General features: G+C 38.1%; 1 protein-coding gene across 1 annotated transcript in view; it reads left to right on the forward strand.

The window, feature by feature from the left end:
• The window catches only part of CEP350 (centrosomal protein 350kDa), an 85,665-nt gene that overhangs the window by 41,584 nt on the left and 24,647 nt on the right, over positions 1-19,434 (forward strand). The window contains exons 16-28 of the mRNA XM_014943447.1: positions 42-230; positions 361-550; positions 1,218-1,328; positions 1,572-1,703; positions 4,076-4,212; positions 4,564-4,686; positions 6,627-6,793; positions 7,321-7,517; positions 8,066-8,250; positions 9,137-9,224; positions 9,600-9,746; positions 10,542-10,699; positions 18,727-18,926. Coding sequence (XP_014798933.1) covers positions 42-230; positions 361-550; positions 1,218-1,328; positions 1,572-1,703; positions 4,076-4,212; positions 4,564-4,686; positions 6,627-6,793; positions 7,321-7,517; positions 8,066-8,250; positions 9,137-9,224; positions 9,600-9,746; positions 10,542-10,699; positions 18,727-18,926 — 2,024 coding nt within the window. The remainder of the gene's footprint in view (positions 1-41; positions 231-360; positions 551-1,217; positions 1,329-1,571; positions 1,704-4,075; positions 4,213-4,563; positions 4,687-6,626; positions 6,794-7,320; positions 7,518-8,065; positions 8,251-9,136; positions 9,225-9,599; positions 9,747-10,541; positions 10,700-18,726; positions 18,927-19,434) is intronic.

Below are 19,434 nucleotides of genomic sequence, written 5' to 3' on the forward strand. Positions count from 1 at the left end.
AGGAGAATATTGACTCCTTTCCTTTTTCGTTTCACTGTCAGCTTCTCAGACAAGGGAAGATCCCAGAAGACGCCAGCTTCTTCCCCATCCGGTTCCCAAAAAATGTTGCAGTTTGATTCTACAGGCAATACAGCAGAAAGAGTCAAGTCACCTGCTGGCTCTTCTGGAAGTACAGCACCAGGGCTGAAGCCTAACATAGCCTTCCCTGACCTGAGTCTGGGAACAGGCAGGTCCGTAGCAGGAGCAGCCTCAGCAAGCGGTGAGTTGTTTTCTTAAAACCATACTAATCCCAAAGCAGTTACTTTATTATTATTATTTTTTTTTTTTATATTTTGATGTGGGACATTAAATTCTATGGAGGTTGACTAGTAAGTCTTACCCTGCAGGATGTATGCGCTTCTCCCCTGCTGGTCTTCAGCATCGTTTATCAGCAGAATTGAACTACCTTAATGCTATCGAGGAGTCTGTGCGCCAGCTTTCAGACGTAGAGCGGGTACGAGGCATATCACTTGCCCAGCAGGAGAGCGTTTCTTTGGCTCAGATTCTAAAGGTAATGGAAAAATACTTCCTTGTCTTAACCTTCTTTTTTTTTTTTTAGTTTGTAGGAAAATTAATCAAATTAGGGTGAGTTACGCTTTTGTTAGTATACTGTCGTCTTTCTGATTTTAAGTTGACAACAAGGAACTGGTGACTCTAGAATATGCGTGATTAATATATCATTAGCTGCAGTTGCTGATTCGGTTGTGTATTTCAGTAAAATAGAAACTTGATTATTTACTGGGTTGGATGTTGGGTCCCAGTGCCATGCAGTGTAGTTGTTCAGGCTGAATCATTTGTCTTATTCCATGAAAAGGGTATTTTTAATTGAAATTTCCTTATGATGACAAGATTTCTTGTTCGAAAATTTCCTTATGATGACAAGATTTCTTGTTCTAGCCTGTTGAATTGATTGGTCTCCTAGATCCTCTTTCTTTTTACACTGTGGTGGAAGAGTGTGGGGAGTCTGCATTGTCTACTATGTACATAAAAAAGGAGAGGGTCAGTCGGTAGGCTGAAAATTTTATTTCAGCAGAAGAGGCACCACTCTAGACTAGTAGAGTCTAGATCTACTCTACTGTAGATCTAGATCTTTCAGAGGTAGTTGCAGCCAGAAGCTGAGGCAAAAAAGGTCTTTACGTTTCACTTGCATGATTAGAACTTGTTTTTCTGATCTGTAGGCACAGCAACAGCGCCACGAACGGGATTTGACTCTTTTGAAAATCAAGGCCGAACAAGAAGCTTTAGAAAGTCAGAGACAACTGGAGGAGGCAAGGCAGAAGGCAGCTCAGGTAATGCTGCCCTTCAAAAAATGTGGAGTGTGTAAGAGGCAAAATGCTGTAAGTAAATCGTGCCTATGAGTATTCTTAATTTGAAGCTGTGAACATGTGGAAGTGGTGAAGGGGTTTAATCTAGCTGAAAAAAGCTCTTAGGTGCCAATTTCAAAATTTTTCCCCTAGATTTTTAGAAATAAAACTGCAGTTGTTATAGCCAGAAAATTTTGAAGAGTTGAACGGGCTGTGTTTTCTGCACAGGTCCACGCAGAGTCACTGCAGCATCTGGTCCAGTCGCGGCAGGAGGCTGCACAGGAGACCCCATGCAAGGCTGCAGCCAAACAGGCAGAAACTGCACTTCTCACTACAGATGCAGCTCACCAAATCCGGGAGGTGAGGTCCTCAGTGAAAGGAAAAAGCTGATCTAATTTCAGTATTATTTTGAATACTTTTTTGCCTCCAGGTTTTTCTCTGTTCGGTGTCATTCTCAGTGTAACTTCTGACTTCCATAATGTGACAAATGATAGGACTTTAAAGGAGCTTTTCTGACATCCCAACTTAGAAGTCAGTCAGCAGCCTTAAATACCTCTTTGCCTTTCTTATGATCTTCCAGTTAATGAACTGTTAAGAAGTATGTTCTTCCAGGAGAGACTGATGATAGTGAATACAACATCTTTAATTTGTAAGAGTTGCACTCCATCAGGGATCGGTCCTGTATATGTTTCATGTGCAAATTAAATTAGAGAAGCAGGGAAACTGCAATATTGCTTACTTTTGAAGGTAGGAGGCCAAGAAATAAAAAAAAAAAAGAGTGGGGAAGATCTTCAGCAGAGCTTTTAACTTGGTTCAGAGTTTGAAGTTTTATTTTTTTGAGTCTCTTTTCATCCTTCTTGTGGCATACAGAATATTTATCAGTTTTATTGATCAGTTTATTAGTTTTTCTACTTCTCGTTTCTAACATGTAGCAGCTGTTTCATGTATAGGTAAGAAACATGGTAACCAAAAAGTGCTTTTGCTTATTTGTAGTTTAGCAATCACAATAACTGTGGATTAGGGTTATGGGATGGAGTGCAGAAGGCTGATGGTTATGAACATTACTGTTTCTTCACAGCTTATGCACATGCTGGTGCTTAGCAAGGCTGTTTTTATGATATGGGACTGATGTACTTGTTCTGGCCTTTGCCAAATATGTGAAGTTTAAATCAATTTTTAATAGAGAAGAATGGGTTACATGAAAGGAGCAGAAAAGGTCGGGCATCTGAGATACATGCAGTGGCTGTTGATACCAGGTAGTCAAGTCTTGGATTAAGACAAAGAAACATTTATTTTTTTTATAGCGCTGAAGTGGGTAGAAACCAATTAAGAAACAGGGTAGAAGAAAAAGAGACAGCTTTTATTTGATGTAAGGTTTTCATCTCTTGTCTTGCTTTAAGTTTGAAATCCAAGAGTAAGAGATGCCAGTGGAGAGGTTGATGGGGGTGACCTGGTCAGTGATGATGGATGGACTAGCACAGCTGTTCCATCCTGATATTCAGTTGAATAACCATTTATTTTAACAGCAATGGAAATGCTGATCACCAGTGTGCTGGGATATTTTTGGATGTACCCTGTAATTTCTTATGTATAAAGGAATGGAGTTAATTTTCTGCATTGCTTTCAATTAGAAGTTTATCTTATGAAAAAGAGATAATATAGCATGCTACAATATAAGTTTGTTTGCTTAGAGTTTACTGTCGTGCTAATGAAGGATAAGATAGTGGATGATGTATACAGACAATCCTTTTTTTAAAAAAAAATCACTTGTTTTTATAAAATTTTATGTATTACAATTAATTTATACATGAATTGAAGAATTAATGGAGAAACTCAGTATGTGCATTGAAAGTTACTGAAATGCAGCTTATTCCTATCTTTGAAACCCATCAGAGTTCCCTGCTCTGCAAGAAGCAGAGCTTTGAACAAAAAGAAAAATATTAAATTCTAAAGCTTCTAAAAATCAGTGTCCTCTGCTGTGATTCCTGAAGAACTTCTTATTTCGAGTCAGGTACACAGCGACTGCCATACCTGAAAAAGGAGAAATTTATGGCTATTTGTTGGTTTAATGCTGCCAAGTTTAGACCTGGCAGTTTGCATGATATTGGAACTTAAACCTGTTGCCTCCTTTAGAATGGAAATAATATTTCTTGCTCTTTGAACAAGATGCTCTTTCAAATGGAAAAGAAAACATTGTGTCTGGTGGTTTTTTGGTTTGTTTTTTTTTTAATTAATTGTGATGGTAAGCCTGGAATGTCTTATTATGTGGGGATTGTTCTATTGATCAGAGTTTGATTAAGTTGATTAGAATGATACAATAAGTAGTATCTTGCATGTCTGTAGTTTCGTTATCAATAATTCCACTCTGAATAAATTAAGGAGTATGCATTTACAGAGCAGTGTGCACCTCCTACAACCTAAATTGACACGTATGTGTCAATTACAAACCATCTCAAAACAGCATCTCACACATTTGTTCAGTAAATCAGTAAATTGCCTGCGAGGATAACTATTTTCTCTTTCAAAAAACATTTTGAAGCTATTTACAGAGCAGTATGCACCTCCTACAACCTAAATTGACATGTATGTAATTACAAACCATCTCAAAACAGCATCTTACACATTTGTTCAGTAAATCAGCAAATTGCCTGCGAGGATGGCTATTTTCTCTTTCAAAAAACATTTTGAAGCTGATAAGCACATTGTATTCCTTTGTTTTTTGTTGTACCCAGATGACAGAGTTAGCACGAGCACAGATCTCGGATACTGTCAGCGCTCCAGCTGCTCCAGTCACCACCTTGTTTGACCACCAGCGGCAGCATCATTCAGAGTTCATGAAACAACTGAGAGCCCGAACTGATACAAACAGGTTTTGCCTAATATTTCACATCTTAGGAAGGGGGAGGTTTTGCTTCACCTATTCTTGAAGAAAATTTTAAGATGTCATAATGAGTGAGCATTTAAGAAGAAGAATTTAGATTCCCTCTTTATGCCCTTAATAATGTACACCAAAGGTGACACTAACTGGTTCTGTGAAACTCTGCATGTAGAAAAAGATGCTCTAAATGTTTTGTGGGATGATATAACTAGTCTGAGCTTTAAGTGATCTTTTCAGAAGTTTTAGCTCTTACTTCTGGTAAACTGATGAAAGCTTGTGCAAACTCTATTACTCTTTGGTTTAAGACCATGTAGATTTACTCCAAACACTTCTGTTTCTCAGGAAATGTGAGCCATCTGGTACCATATCACATGGTAAAGAGGAGAGAGGTGACTCAAAACAGACATACTCACCGATGTTCGATAGTTATTCAGAGTCCTCGAGATCAAAAGTTCATGATCAGAGGTAAGAAGAGATTAGATGACACAGAGGGGGTTTTTTTTTGTTATAAATAAGAACTAAAGTACAACAGAATATAAAGATAATTCCTTCAATATATTTTTTTTAAAAAGAGGGAAAGTCAGTATTAAGCCTTCAACAGGTAAACCTGTCTTATTTTCATGAGCTTGAAGGTTTACATGCCTACCAGGATTTGCTTTGTCTTTAGTTAAAAATCCTACTACATTGTGGTCCACAGTGTAATAGCATGTTGTGTGTTAGTATCTTCAGTTTTGAATTTGCTGTATTTGTTCTAATTGAACCCTTTTCTCTTTCCTAACTTAAGAATAATTGAGTTCCACATCTGCTTTCTCATTAGCAAGAGTCTAGCAAGCAGGTAAAGGGAAATGGTTATTCCCCTCTGTTCAGCTCATATGAGACTGTATCTGGAATACAGTGTCCAGTTTTGGACTCCTTGGTAGAGGGAAGACATGAACATACTGATGCAAGTCTAGTGGTGTAAAAGAGAGACTGAAGGAACTGAGCTAACTTAACCTAGAAAAGAGAAGGCTGAGAGACCAGGGATTTAGTTGCCGTATCCTAAAGGTGGGTTGTTATGGAACTTGAGGCTAGACTCTTCTTGGAGGTGCACAGTGAGATGACAAAAGGCAATGGTGATGTTCCAGAAAGGGGAAAATCATTGGAGGGAGAAAAAGCTCCCTGTGAGAGTGGTTAAACAGTGGAATAGAGGGGGAGGGAGGTTGTGGGATCCTCTGTTCTTGCAGGTGTTCAGAACTTGGATGTGGCCTTCACTTTGATTGGATAAAATACCTTCAGAAGTTGTTGAGCTGAGATTATTCTGATTTCTGTGCTGTGGCCTACTTGCGTATTTCTATTGCATCACCTTTGTAACCTAAAAGTCACTTTAAGTCTCTGTTTATCTGAGGTTTTTTCCTTGTCCTAAATATTTCCATTTTGTCCCTTTCTCATTTTGCTCTGTGTCATTTTGAAATTGACTAGATGATAGACTGGAGGAACTTGGATGTGACCTTCATTTTGATTGGATGAAATATCTTCAGAAGTTATTGAGCAGTGATTATTCTGATTTCTGTGCTGTGGCCTACTTGCGTATTTCTATTGCATCACCTTTGTAACCTAAAAGTCACTTTAAGTCTCTGTTTATCTGAGGTTTTTTCCTTGTCCTAAATATTTCCATTTTGTCCCTTTCTCATTTTGCTCTGTGTCATTTTGAAATTGACTAGATGATAGACTGGAGCATACATTTTGAAAACACAGTGCAGGGACCTGTAGAACTGCCTATTTGTAATGTGCTAAAATTCCTATTCTGTTCTCGGTGTATTTGGCCATTTTGTTTGAGTTTTTGTTTTCGCTGCTGCTTTGCACTGGCTTGAGATTTTACATGAGGTGCCTGGAACTCTGCTTGCCTGAAATTTTCACTCCTTTCCAGTCTTACTTTTCAGTACCTTGCCTGTGTTTAATACTGGATTTTAGCTTCTTGTTTCCTCTTCACTTACCTCATCAAGTTAGGTCCCATGAAGTTTCTCACAGCCCTTCTCTGATCTTGGCCAACAGAAATGCTTTTGTCCTCTGTAGTTCTTCTGATTTAAAACAGTATTGCTATCTTGCTCATATCCTTTTAAACACTGTTAAGGAGAGATGTTTGCAATGGTTTATCACCAGTACTCATTGCCAGGTAGAGGGTGTGCATACCTACAAACAACTTGTGTTCTAAGGTAGAATAAAAATAGCAAGTTCTGCTGTCATTCAGCAGCTTGATGAAGCTTGGAATTTTAAGGTAGCCAAGCTGCGTTTTAAAAACAAAACAAAGCCTCTGCATGTTGATTATTGCTAGGATGTTAATCATGGTATGTACAGTAGTAATGTACTGTAAATATTTTGAAATGTGCAAAATAATTTTTTTAAAAAATTATCTCTTGATAACACAGTAGTACCAGCAGCCGCCAAGAGAGTCCTTCAGTTCCATCTTCTAAGGAGAATGAGAAAAAGCTTTCCCGTCGTGAGAAGATAAGTAGCAGTATTGAAGAGCAGGCTCATACTGGTGTTGATGACTCCTTGCCAAGTGATAGTGTTTTATCACTGCCAGATGAAAAAGGTTAGCTGTATTGTTTGTCTGTGATGAATCTGAAGGTGGTGAGGAGGGAGGGAGGTGCCGTTTCAGAATTAGTTTCGGAAATAAATGAGGGAATGTGTGTGAAGAAAGCCGAGCCCCAGGTGAATTGGTAGCTTCTGAAGAGGTAATAGACAATGGCACAGGGAGATGGAAACTTTTGAAATTCTGCACATCAGAGTGATGGAGTCTGTGGGCCATTCTACTCTCTGCTGTGCTAGCTGTAGCCAAATGTTCACTTGCTGAATATGCAGGCTGAATGCCAAATACTTTTGCAGCCCCAGAAATGTGGTTATATATGTGTACAGAAGTTAAGGCTTCTGAAGCTAGACAACAGTATTTCATGGTGTCTTCTACCTCAAGGTCACTCTTTTCTAAATGCCCATTTTTCTGCATTATAGTAGTTATCTCCATTTCTTTCCTTCCTTCCCCGATTTTATTGAGATGAGAGAGAGTAAAACAGAGCTGATACATACCTGAGTGTAAAAACACTTCCCTGATTTCTTCCTCAGATTCTGCTTCTGTTGCAACAGAGTATTCCCTGAAATTTGATGAGTCCATGACAGAGGATGAGATTGAGGAAAAGTCTTTTCGGTCTTTGCTGCCCTCTGAGAGTCATCGCAGAAATAATTTGGAGAAGAAACGGGGTAATCGCGATGATTCTGATGAGGAAGTCTCCCCAGAAAAAACGGCTCTGTCATCTATCAAGGTAGGTCAAGCAGCTATGGTTAAGGTAAATTAACTGAACTGAAATGGTTTAGCTCGTGAGCTTCAAGTGAGCTGTTCTTAGTTGTGTTTGCAAACTTTAGGCTTCTTTTCTTCACTGTGGTTCTTTGAGCATCTCAAAACACTGAGTTGTAGGAATCATGCTGTATGTCACTGTTGTACAAGTGTGATGACTTGACTTATGGAACAGTCTATCCAGGCTTCTACCTGTTCTATTGTGGCTTTGGAGAAGAGGATTGACTTTCGGAGGTAGGTTATAAAAGCCCAGTGAATTAAGTCTTACTACTATGCCTACACACAGCTAGGAAGGTACATGAAGATGCTTCACCTCTTTGGCCCAAGAGGGGACATTCCAAAACTGTCCTGCAGCCCAAGGCAGAAAAGGCTGGTCTGCAAAAAACTCAGAGAAAAAACAGCTTTCCCTCTTGTTTTTGTGTATGTGTGTATATATACACACACACACTTCGTAATTGGAAAAATCCTTGGAATATCTGTATTATCAAATCATGCCAAATTTGTCTTGCCTTCTAGGAGCTAAGCATGCCATTCTCAGGGGGGCAGGATAGTTTCTCTAAATTTACCATGGAGATGGTAAGACAGTACATGAAAGAGGAGGAAATGCGAGCGGCTCATCAGTCCTCACTGCTTCGGCTCCGGGAGAAGGCTCTGAAAGAGAAGACCAAGGCTGAATTGGCTTGGCTGGAACACCAAAAGAAGTAAGGCAGCTCTAAATACACACTGTTGCTGACTGCCCGTTTTCTTGTACTTCTACTTGAATTTTTTTTGTAAGATTTTCCTTCCGCCTCCCCCCTCCCATATTAAGTATCAATGGTTGAACTAACGTTCTGACACCAGTAATCTACACAAATTTTATTGTCACTTGGAAAGAATAGAACCCAGTTTGTAAGCATGCTTTGATGTTCATATTGAATCCAGTTTGATAACAGAGAATTTCATTGAAGCAGTAGAACATCAGATGTTTGTTGTCAGTCAGAGAAGGTATTTCCCAACTGTTACTCTTGTCAAGTCTTAAATCAGGAAGATATAAAACTGCCAAACAGTTTGACCTTTATTTGCTTGATGTCTATCTGAGGTCATTTTAGTTGACTCAGGCAAAATTTTGTGTCTGGGTATGTGTTGCACTTAATGATTTGTTTCTTACCTAACATATACTTGTCCTGGAATTCCACTTGAAGTACGTAGTGGTACTACTAAGCAGTGGTCACTCTCTGCATGAGAGTACCATTGTTCACCAGATGTTTTCTTCCAATTTCTTGTCATTGTGGGTTTGACGTAGGATGTTGAAGTAGTGACTCAGGTGATCCTTCCTTTTGTCTTTCTCTGGTGAGCGTGCTACTTCTGCAGAGCTTCTGCTTGTTCATGTGAGATCACATATTACCTGCACTGGCCTTTTCACTGTGCATGCCTGACTAAAACAGTAAATAAAAATATTCTGCTATAGAGCGTGCCAATGATGAAGTACAGGTATATACTCTTCTGCAGGTTAGGAAAAGTAAAATTTGTTTTTTCCACTTTATAGAGTAAGAGACTCGTTGATTTGCACTTTTTTCTTACTTAATTCTTTCTTTAATCTATTTGCAGGCATTTGAGAGACAAGGGAGAGGATGATAAGATGCCTCCCATTCGAAAGAGGCAGCGTGGTCTGCTCCTGAGATTACAGCAGGAGAAGGTAACTGATACCCTCTAGGGAAATCCTATTGAAACACCTGTGTAGCCATTAAGTGTTTCAGACACTATAAAAGCTAAGAATTGAGAATTCCATACCAGGCTTTTGGATAAGAAGCTAGCAGTATTTCTTACCAATAAGTTATATTTGCATTTCAGTAGTATTTAACACATTGTTTTAAAGGGTCCTTCTGTATCAGTAATCTCACTGCTTGAGACTTTATATCTTCTGTTCTTTTCTGCTGAAGTTCAGGCTAGTTACTTCATCATATAATTGCAGTAATTTTAAACTCGTAGCAAAGACACTGTGACAGCTTTAGGGTGTGTTCTTGAGAGCTGTCTGTCACAGTTCTTATGCTTAATTTTTTATACCTAAAAGGCAGAAATTAAGCGCCTTCAAGAGGCTAACAAGGCTGCCCGGAAGGAGAGACAGCTGATCCTTAAACAGCAGGCGGAAATAGAACGAATCCGTCAGACTACAATGAAACTGCAGGAAAAACTAAAGTCTGCAGGAGAAAACAAGCTGGTAAGTGTTCAGTACAGAAGCTGGAGTCTTCCCTCTTTGGCCGTGCAGCTGATATTTTACTTCAGTGTTTATAGGAATGGAAAGCTACTAGATTGGAGCTATCACTTCAAAATTTTGTCTGCCTCAAATGATCTCATCCTCTATCTTAGCAATTTTATGTTCAATTTCTTTAAAGGAAATGCATTTGGAGAAGTTATAAAATGTTTTAACTGGGCGGTAGATGAAGTTTGTTAATGCTCAAGCTTTCCAAAGTTATTTCCAATAACTTTGGAAATAACAGTTTTTTGATGCTTAGATCTCTTAGACTCTGATTTTGTTTGATATTTGTCAGACCCCAAAGTACTAAATGTAGGTGCTAAATCCAAAACTTGCTGCTTTGTGTGTGTATTAGATGCAAGAAACTTAATTTTGATGACATTTATGAGATAGAAAGACGGGATTTTGGTAACGGTCTGCCTCCTTACAAAATTTTGATGAGATACAAGTTTAATAACAGTAGTATAGAAAAGACTGGTTTCCTGTTTGGGCAACTGAATTCTGGTGGGGTTTTTTGTTCTAGATACAGTTAGGGGAGAACTTAAATTATGGAGAAACAGGGTGTACTAAAAAACTTTGTGTCAAGTGAAAACGAAGTTGGAAAATGAAGTTAAATCTGCAGGCGGACAGACTTACCTGAAGTAGTATTTGATGTACTCTGGGGAGAAGTAAGCTAAATTAATACAATTTTCAAAAAGATAGTGGAGTAACTTTTCCTACTTCCAATGTTGATTGTGGTTTTGTATCACCTAATTGCAGGAACTTCACAGTGAGGATGACATCAAGCAGAGCAATGGTTCTAGCCCGCTTCCAACAGATGAAGAAACACGCAGCCCTTCCCCAATCTCAATCTCCAGCAGTGAGACCAGTAGCATTATGCAGAAGCTTAAAAAAATGCGCAGCAGAATGGATGAAAAGTAACTAATTTTCTTTTTTCTTATTAAAAAAATTATTATTTCAATAGAACGAGTTGGTCTGGTCAGTATCTGCACTAACAATGGCCATCAGAAAAATTACAGAGGTAATCACATACACTTTGATCAGATTTACCTGAAAAATAGTTGATTTGAAGCATTAATAGAACAGTACTAATCTGTGTATATACTACTTTAAAGGCTACAGTTCTTGCATTAATAGTGGGAGTCAAACATTGTTAGCTGGAAGACCATGTGGTCAAGGCTTTTTTATTGTAGAAGTTTGGTTTTAATGTTCTTTGTACTTGATAGAGTCAGTAAAAGCACATCAGTTTAAAAGATTTTCATGTTTGTACATACAAGGAACTTGAAGAGGCTCAAACTTGATGGTGCATCTTGTCAGAGTTCCTCTTGCAATGAAAGACCTGAAGTCAAATGGTTAAAGTGGTGCCTGTATTTTGTGTATCTCCCTTTTATTTTAAAGGGGAAAAATTACAGAGAGTGTCTCCGGAATAACAGTACCATTTTTTATCTTTAATTGAAGCATAAATTATAAATAGCAAAAGTCTTATGCAAAACCTACTAAATGAGTTTGAGATTTGGCTCACAGAAAGTCATTGAGCTTGGTGGGCATGTGATTTCTACCTTATTATACAGCTACTGAATTTCAATTCTAATTGCATTAAAATCAGCTAGGAGTGAGTTCTGTAAATATTTTCTTAATTAATGGAGGTGGCATGTGTGTGACTGCAGACTGGCAGTTAAGAAGAACTTTCTTTTCCTCCTACGTGCTCCACAGGTTGGAAAAAAAGTTGAAGATAGTTGTTAGTCTTCAGAGGAAATAATGCAGTATATGTGCAGTTCTTGGGTCAACAGTCTGAATCTGTTGATTTCACCTATTAAATTGTTTTGAATTAAAAACTTTCTGCATCTTTTCAGTGTAGGAATTACTTTGCACGAAATATCCCAAATGCTTTACCAGCATGTGCTCAGTAGCCTAAAGCCTTCCATTCTTATTTGAGACTAATCCATTAAAAGTCTGGCCTCTGCCAGTTACTGCAAAGAATAGTCTTTGCTTAAACTTTTTTTTTTTTAACTTATAACCAAGGTAGTTTGCTATATTTTAATACATATGTACTTCTATATGATGAAGATAAAAAACAGTAGTAGTAGTAAGTAAGGATTTGGTGTAACTAGAAAACCAAAACCATTGTTCTAGTTGATTGCTATTATTCAGACTCTCCTGATAGGATCTGGTAAATTCAAAAACAAAAATAACAAATTATTTCCAGTTTCTGATACGCCATATTACCAAAACTAGACTCTTGGCATTCCAAGTGATGTGAAAACCACCCCATTGTTAAAGCAGCAAACTCTTTCTCAAAGTATATTCTGAGGTTGGTAAATGGCTTAAGATGGGGACTTAAGAAGGATATGCTCCGAAGGCCATTGATTTTTAGGGTTTCAAGAAAAAAAATATTTTTCTTCTGATCCTGTTTTTTTTTGTTAAGAAAAGGGTCTTTATCTTCCCCCCCCCCCCCCTTTTTTTTTTTTTTTTTTTTTTTTTTTTTTTTTTTTTTTTTTTTTTTTTTAAAAAAAAAAAAAAAAAAAAAAAAAAAAAAAAAAAAAAAAAAAAAAAAAAAAAAAAAAAAAAAAAAAAACAAATTAAAAAAAAAAAATTTTTTTTTTTTGTTCCTTTTTTTTTTTTTAAAAAAAGGGGTTTTTTCTTCCCCCCCCCCCCCCCAAGATTCAGCATACAAAATTTCAAATGGTGATACAGTGTTACAAAACCAAGGTACAGCTTATGAATTTTGACGTTTGTATTAATACTGTATTAATACTATAAGAGATGACAAGTACATTTTTTACATTCAAGACTTCCTATGCTTTTTTTATCAAGTAGCGTTTTTGTCAATATTTTTTTAAATCTTATTTTTGCCAAGTGCCTTCATTTTTAAGCAACACTTAATGATTGCAGAAAGAATTACATATTAATCAAAAATTATTCTTACTATTGCAAGGGATAGTAGTAGATATGAAGTATGTTCTGCTCTTAAAGATATTTTAATCGTCAGTCCAATATATCACTCACCTGGAGAATACTTTTCAAAAGGTGGATAGCAGGATTTACGCTGAAACAACTGCTTTTAGGAGAAACAAGTGGAAATTGTGTGTGATAGAATATATGTGGTTGTGTATTTTTGTTTTCATGGTTTTGTCTTGGATTGCTGTATATGTTCAAAAGAAGTAGCATTTTGTGTAAACATAAATGATTCTCTAGAACTAGATCTTCCTAATTGTATAGCTTTGGCACATCTTTTGCAGGTATTTTTGGTAGTGATAGCAGTGCTTATGAATTGAAAAACAGTGCCAACTTGGTATCTTTTTTTCTAATATCTTTATTTTTTAAAAAAGCATGGGAATTACTATTAAGATAATGGACTAAGATGTTTGGTTTGGGATGTAATGATAGGAAGTGGCCGTTTGAAGGGAATCAGTCAGGTTGTGAAATACAGCAAAAGGAAAGAAACTGAATGACAAGTAAAGCACAAAGCAACTAGAGGAAGGAATATGGAAAGCCTCCTGTGCTGGATTTGCTGTGCTCCATAGCAAGGTGGAAATCCTTTGGCTTTTTTATTTGAGGCAGCTTTAATACTTCCCTTTCGCAAAAAGGGGAGTGAAAGAGTAGTTCTGTTTTAATTAATCGATCTGTGTAGCCTGCATGTGAACAGGAGCATGCTCTGTCAAAGAGAATTAACCACTTCCCCTTGCTTTCCTTGCATATGCAACATTAATGATGATCTGAGCAATACGAGAACTGATTAAACGCTCATTTTCTTTTGCTTTTCCTTAATATGCTTTTTAGCTTGCGTTGTAGTTAATAGAGCTATATGGAGCATGCTATTTTTCTATAAATACGATAATTCATTAGGAATTAGCTTAAAATGGTAATTCTTTAGGAAATACCATTTTAAGCACGGCTGTAAGTTTATGTAGATACTCTTTTAAAAAGCAATAGGCATTATCTTTCCACAGTTAGTACTTCAAATGAAAGAGGTAACACGTGAGTATTCTGAGACCGAAGTCTGTACTTTGTTGCAAAAAAACCAAAATAGCAGCTAGAAGTTGAATTACAGGTATATCTCAGACTTTTCCTGGAATTGCTCATGTTTTAAAAATACATTATTTAATCTCTTTTTTTTTTTTTTCCCCCTTTCACTGGTGCTTACCTTTGGACAAGTAATTTTACTGAGGTTTCGCCAGGTGAATGAAAATGTGTTTTAAGTTTCAGATTAGCAAAGTTGTTCATATTGCAAAACCAGCATTCTATTTGATGCTAATAATACACTCTATCGATGGTTAGATTAGCAGGAGTTGCAAAAAGATCAGGTTGAGATATGTTAACTGGCGCATATGAAAGTCTGCATCAAAGTAAAAAAAATCCTTCCAAAATTTAAAGAAAAATATAGCAGTGTGAAAGTAGCTTGCCTTTAATTAATAGAAAATGAAGTGGTGTAAGTGTATGTGTTCTATTACCTTCTGCATAACAGTGTATAGTTTTTCTACTTCAGATGTTGGGTAATAACTATACAATGTTAAATGCAATTAATTTTAAAGTTCTTTGCTAGATGCTATCCTTTTCTCGTTCTTTCTGCCTTTTTTGCTATCTTAGTTTTAAACTCTTCCTCCTTATTTTGTAGACACTGCTCTCCTGTTCACTACTTCTTCTCTGTCTTTACGTCTCACCACTGGGCTTCTCTCAGTGTCTGTTTTCCCAACCTACACCCCAAATTCCAGCTGTATATCTACAACCAATTGGTCAGGTAACTGTATCTTTCTCAAGTGATAGACTCTTTGATAGAGCATGCTCTGTTCAGTCCTAGAAAGTCAAGAGGTTCTTCATCTGTGAAGGTTTTTGGCACTTTCCTCACTGTTTCCAGATCTTTATTAATGACATGGACAGTGGGATTGGGTGCACCCTCAGCAAGTTTGCGGATGACACCAAGCTGAGTGGTGCAGTTGATTCACTAGAGGGAAGGGATGCCATCTAGAGGGCCTTTGACAGGCTCAAGGAGTGGGTCAGTATGAACCTCATGAAGGTCAACAAAGCCAAATGCAAGGTCCTGCACCTAAATCAAGGCAATCTCCAGTATCAGTACAGACTGGGTGATGAATGGATTGAGAGCAGCCCTTCAGAGAAGCACTTAAGAGGATGCTGGTGGACAAAAAAATTGGATGTGAGCTGGCAATGTGCACTTGTAGCCCAGAAAGCCAGCTGTGTAGCTGGGCTGCATCAGAACAAGTATGGCCAGCAGGTCAAGGGAGGTGATGCTCCCCTTCTACTCTGCTTTTATGAGACTCCTATCTGGAGTACTACATCCACTTCTGGAGTTCCTAGTACAAGAAGGACATGGACCTCTTTGAATGGGTTCAGAGGAGGGCCACAAAAATGATCAGAGGGTTGGAACATCTCTGCTTTGAGGAGAGGCTGAGAGAGCTGGGGTTGAGAGCTGAGCCTTAAGAAGAGAAGGCTCTGGGGAGACCTTATTATGTCTTTTCAATATATAAAGTGGGCTTATAAAAAAAAATAGAGAGGGACTTTTTACTGGGGCCTGTAGTGATAGGACAAGGGGTAACGGTTTTAAACTGAAAGAGGTCTAGGTTAAATATAAAGAAGAATTTTTTTAACGTGAGGGTGGTGAGACACTGGAACAGGCTGCCCAGAGAATTTGTGGATGCTCCATCCTTGAAAGTGTTCAAGGTCAGGCTGGAAGGGATTTTGAACAACCTGGTCTAGTGAAAGATGGCCCAGCCCATGACAGTGGGGGTTGGAACTAGATGATCTTTAAGGTCCCTTCCAACCTAAACCATTCTATGATTCTAATATCTTATTCCTGTGGTGTTCTGAGTGGTAGACGGATGGTTCGCTTTGCTTCCGCTATCAGGCCACTACTTACAGCTGCTGAAACTGTAGTTTGGGCTTAAAGTCAGTATGCCTTGATGTACAAGTACACGTTAGAGCACCAGGTTAGTGCTTCCAGCTTAGTATCTGGAATGGATGGATAAAATGTTTGATCTTAGCACCAGAGAAATAATTAGACATTGAAATCATGCTGGTGTAATCTGAGTGCTGCTGCTTCCTCTTTGCTCCCCCAGATTTCCAGCTTCATAGATGCAAAATGTGGTTTTACTTTTTTTTTTCCCTATATAGCTGCCCTTGCTTTTGAGGATAAATGTACCCTTAGTGTTGCAACTGGAACCCTCTAGACTGCAGTAAATATTAAGGCAGTATTTGTGCTACCTTGTGACTCTGTTATTCCTATGGTGTTCTGAGTGGTAGACGGATGGTTCGCTTTGCTTCCGCTATCAGGCCACTACTTACAGCTGCTGAAACTGTAGTTTGGGCTTAAAGTCAGTATGCCTTGATGTACAAGTACACGTTAGAGCACCAGGTTAGTGCTTCCAGCTTAGTATCTGGAATGGATGGATAAAATGTTTGATCGGTACAAGTACAGGTTAGAGCACCAGGTTAGTGCTTCTTTCAGCTTACTATCTGGAATGGATGGATAAAATGTTTGATCTTAGCACCAGAGAAATAATTAGACATTGAAATCATGCTGGTGTAATCTGAGTGCTGCTGCTTCCTCTTTGCTCCCCCAGATTTCCAGCTTCATAGATGCAAAATGTGGTTTTACTTTTTTTTTTCCCTATATAGCTGCCCTTGCTTTTGAGGATAAATGTACCCTTAGTGTTGCAACTGGAACCCTCTAGACTGCAGTAAATATTAAGGCAGTATTTGTGCTACCTTGTGACTCTGACCTTTTAAACCTCAGGGTTATAAAAGTGTCCGCATCTTTGGCCATGCTGCTTTAGTCATCCTCTTACAGGTTGGAACCCACTTGCTCTCCTATCGCTTTTTTTGACTTATCTTTCTTATTAAAAAGTCTTTGTGTGGTGATTAGTTTCATGGTGATTTAGTTAATTCTCCTCCTGTTTGTGGTCTTCTGGGTTAATTCATTTGACATCTGCTTTTAAGGAGTTCTCTTTTGAGCCTACTTATTTCAGTCTTTCTCTTGTATTTATTTCAACTGGGCTTGCCTCCCTCAAGATCCAGTCAACTGTGAAGATCCAGACATTCTTTATTAAATCAGTGGGTGAAGGAAGAAAAAAAAATTGCCTTTTGCATTGAGTTCATTGTAATAATGACCTCCATAACGAGTTCCAAATACATGATCTGCTAGACTAAAGTGGAACTGATGCGTGTCTGAAATTAAGGGTTGATAAATCTGATAGTGCTGGTGAAAGACACAACATAAGCATGTCATGCTGTCCGTGTCATGTCTGTAATGTAATTAATGTTGGTGGTTTATTTTCTTAGTTATATTAATCTGTCATTTTTGCCTAAGAGTAGATGATGTTTGTTGTTTTTCTATGGAAAGTGATAAAGTAATGCATAAAATCATGGAATCTGTCAGCTTGAAGGTGGCAGATGTTCCAGAGACTCTGAGGTGCTTCTGTTTTTCACCTGCTCATATTTTGACCATAGGGAAAAAGCTTGTGGGCATGTCTTACTGGCTTTTGAAACTTCTATCTTCACATCATAACGACTTGTCTACTTTATCTGATCTGTCTTAGAGAAGGACTTACCTGAGCCTTAACCTTTCTGATCAACTGCCAGCTCGCTTTTCCAGGGAACAGAATGAACGTTAAGTGAGCTAACAAGAAGCGTCCCTTAGCAGGCAAGACCTGCAGATTAGCCAGTTGGTCATTCCAGTCTCTGTAAATAAAAGGATTTTTGAAACATGAGAGATCAAAAAGCACAAATGAAATTATTATCTGCTTTGCAGCTTAAAAGCTTTGATGCTAAGTGTTTTGGGTGGCTTGAAAATTACAAAGACATTTGCAAAGCAAAATACCACAGATCTTTGAAGACTGCCTTTTTAAGCACCACACCTTCTGTACCAATGACAAACTCTCACTTCAGCTGGCAAACCATGTATTTTCTACAGAGTGATTCTGTGACATCTTAAAAATTTCAGTGTAGGAGATGAATGGATTGAAGTACACTCTTCTCTAGACTTGGCATGTCAGAGGAAGTATGTGCAATTGATGTTGAACTTGCTTCCATTTACTGTCTTAAAGGTTAAATGCTATGGTCTTGGTTACTTCAATGTTTAGAAATACAACCAGAGATACTGTTGTTCAGGAACTGGCAAAGAGAACTAGCGTATGCATGTATGACAAACCTGTTCATACCTACAAAGTTATCTACAAATTTCCCCATTTCTGAGGTTTCATGGATCACTTAAGAAATCTTTATCAGAAACAAAAAAGTTGCTAATTTTCAGCATGATCTTTACTTTTTATCTACTCTTAAACTAGCAGCCAGATCTGTTAGTAGCTGTGAAAAACAGTCCTGCATCCTTTTCTCTTAATGCTGTCAATGCTGACAATTAACATTCCAAGGGTGGCAATCCATAGAGATGATGCTTAAAGGAAGAAGGATAAAAGTTCTATTAATTCAGGAGAACTATTAATACAGGATCACCTTCTCTTATAATTATGTATGTGGAAAGAACTGTGGGGCAACTGGGGTTACAATTTTTCTGTCCTTGGGATTAGCAAAAAGAAAGATCCATTTTTCAAACAGTTACTGCTTCCTTGGGGGTTCCAGTTTTAACATCACAGGTACTTTTTACATCCTGAAACTGGGAACTTATCCTGTTCATTTTACTGAATAATTAGTAGCACCGTTAATGATTTTGAAGATCTTCAAAGTGTAAGCAGTGTGTTTACAGCATGTTGTAGAATTTACTTACTTCAAAGGAAAAAAAAAAAACAAACCTCTTGTCTGATTATTTGGGTTTTTATTCAGCAGCACATCAGAAGTCTAGGAGATAATAGTTAGTATTGATATTATGCTAGAAAACGATCTGAAAAGCTAAAATTCTGGGAATTGTGGCAATAGAGCATTTAATGGGACCCTTGATTGTGGTTGGCTGTTTTACCCTTGTCTTCTGCGCTGTCAGGTTCCTCACTAAGCGAGAACAGAAGCTGATGCAGCGTCGACAACACGCTGAAGAACTGCTGGAGTGGAAACGCCGCCTGGATGCAGAGGAAGCAGAGATACGGCAGATCGAAAAGCAGGCTCTTGCTGCCTGGGACAAAGAGCTGCTGAAAACCAAAATAGCCAAGAAAGACCTGGGAGATCAGAGAACTGAGCCCAAAGGTAGTAGGAAGTGGGGGGGAATTGTTGCAAATGACAAGAGTAAAACGTAATTTGACACAATGATTGTTTAGGTTTGTACTTCCTGTCTTTCGTTGATGTTTTGGTGGTGGTGGTTCTTCTCTGGACACTCTTAGAATCTTGATTTCTGCAGTCCTTACCATCTTCTGTTGCCTTGTTCTTTTAGCCCTATTTTATACCTTAGTTATATGTGTATTCCTCCTATGCTATATGTTTTTTCAAGTGAGGAGTGCAACATAGGCCCATCAGATGTTTCCACATACAATTTAAACTATATTTCTGTCTTTTCAAAACAGAATACTGTGCAATCTTTTGCTGATCTTCCGAACTCACTCCATTACACAATTTTCCCCTGTAGTGCTGTCTGTCTATTCTTTTAGCCTTATTACTATTGCGGAGGATGGCTCTTACCAAGAGCTGCTTTCCCCTCATCTGCATTTTCAAAAAATCGAAGGCCTTTTTTTCTTCCCTCTGTTGTTTATGCAGTACA

Source organism: Calidris pugnax, unplaced genomic scaffold (assembly GCF_001431845.1).
Source record: "Calidris pugnax isolate Ruff unplaced genomic scaffold, ASM143184v1 scaffold63, whole genome shotgun sequence".
Classification (NCBI taxonomy): domain Eukaryota; kingdom Metazoa; phylum Chordata; class Aves; order Charadriiformes; family Scolopacidae; genus Calidris; species Calidris pugnax.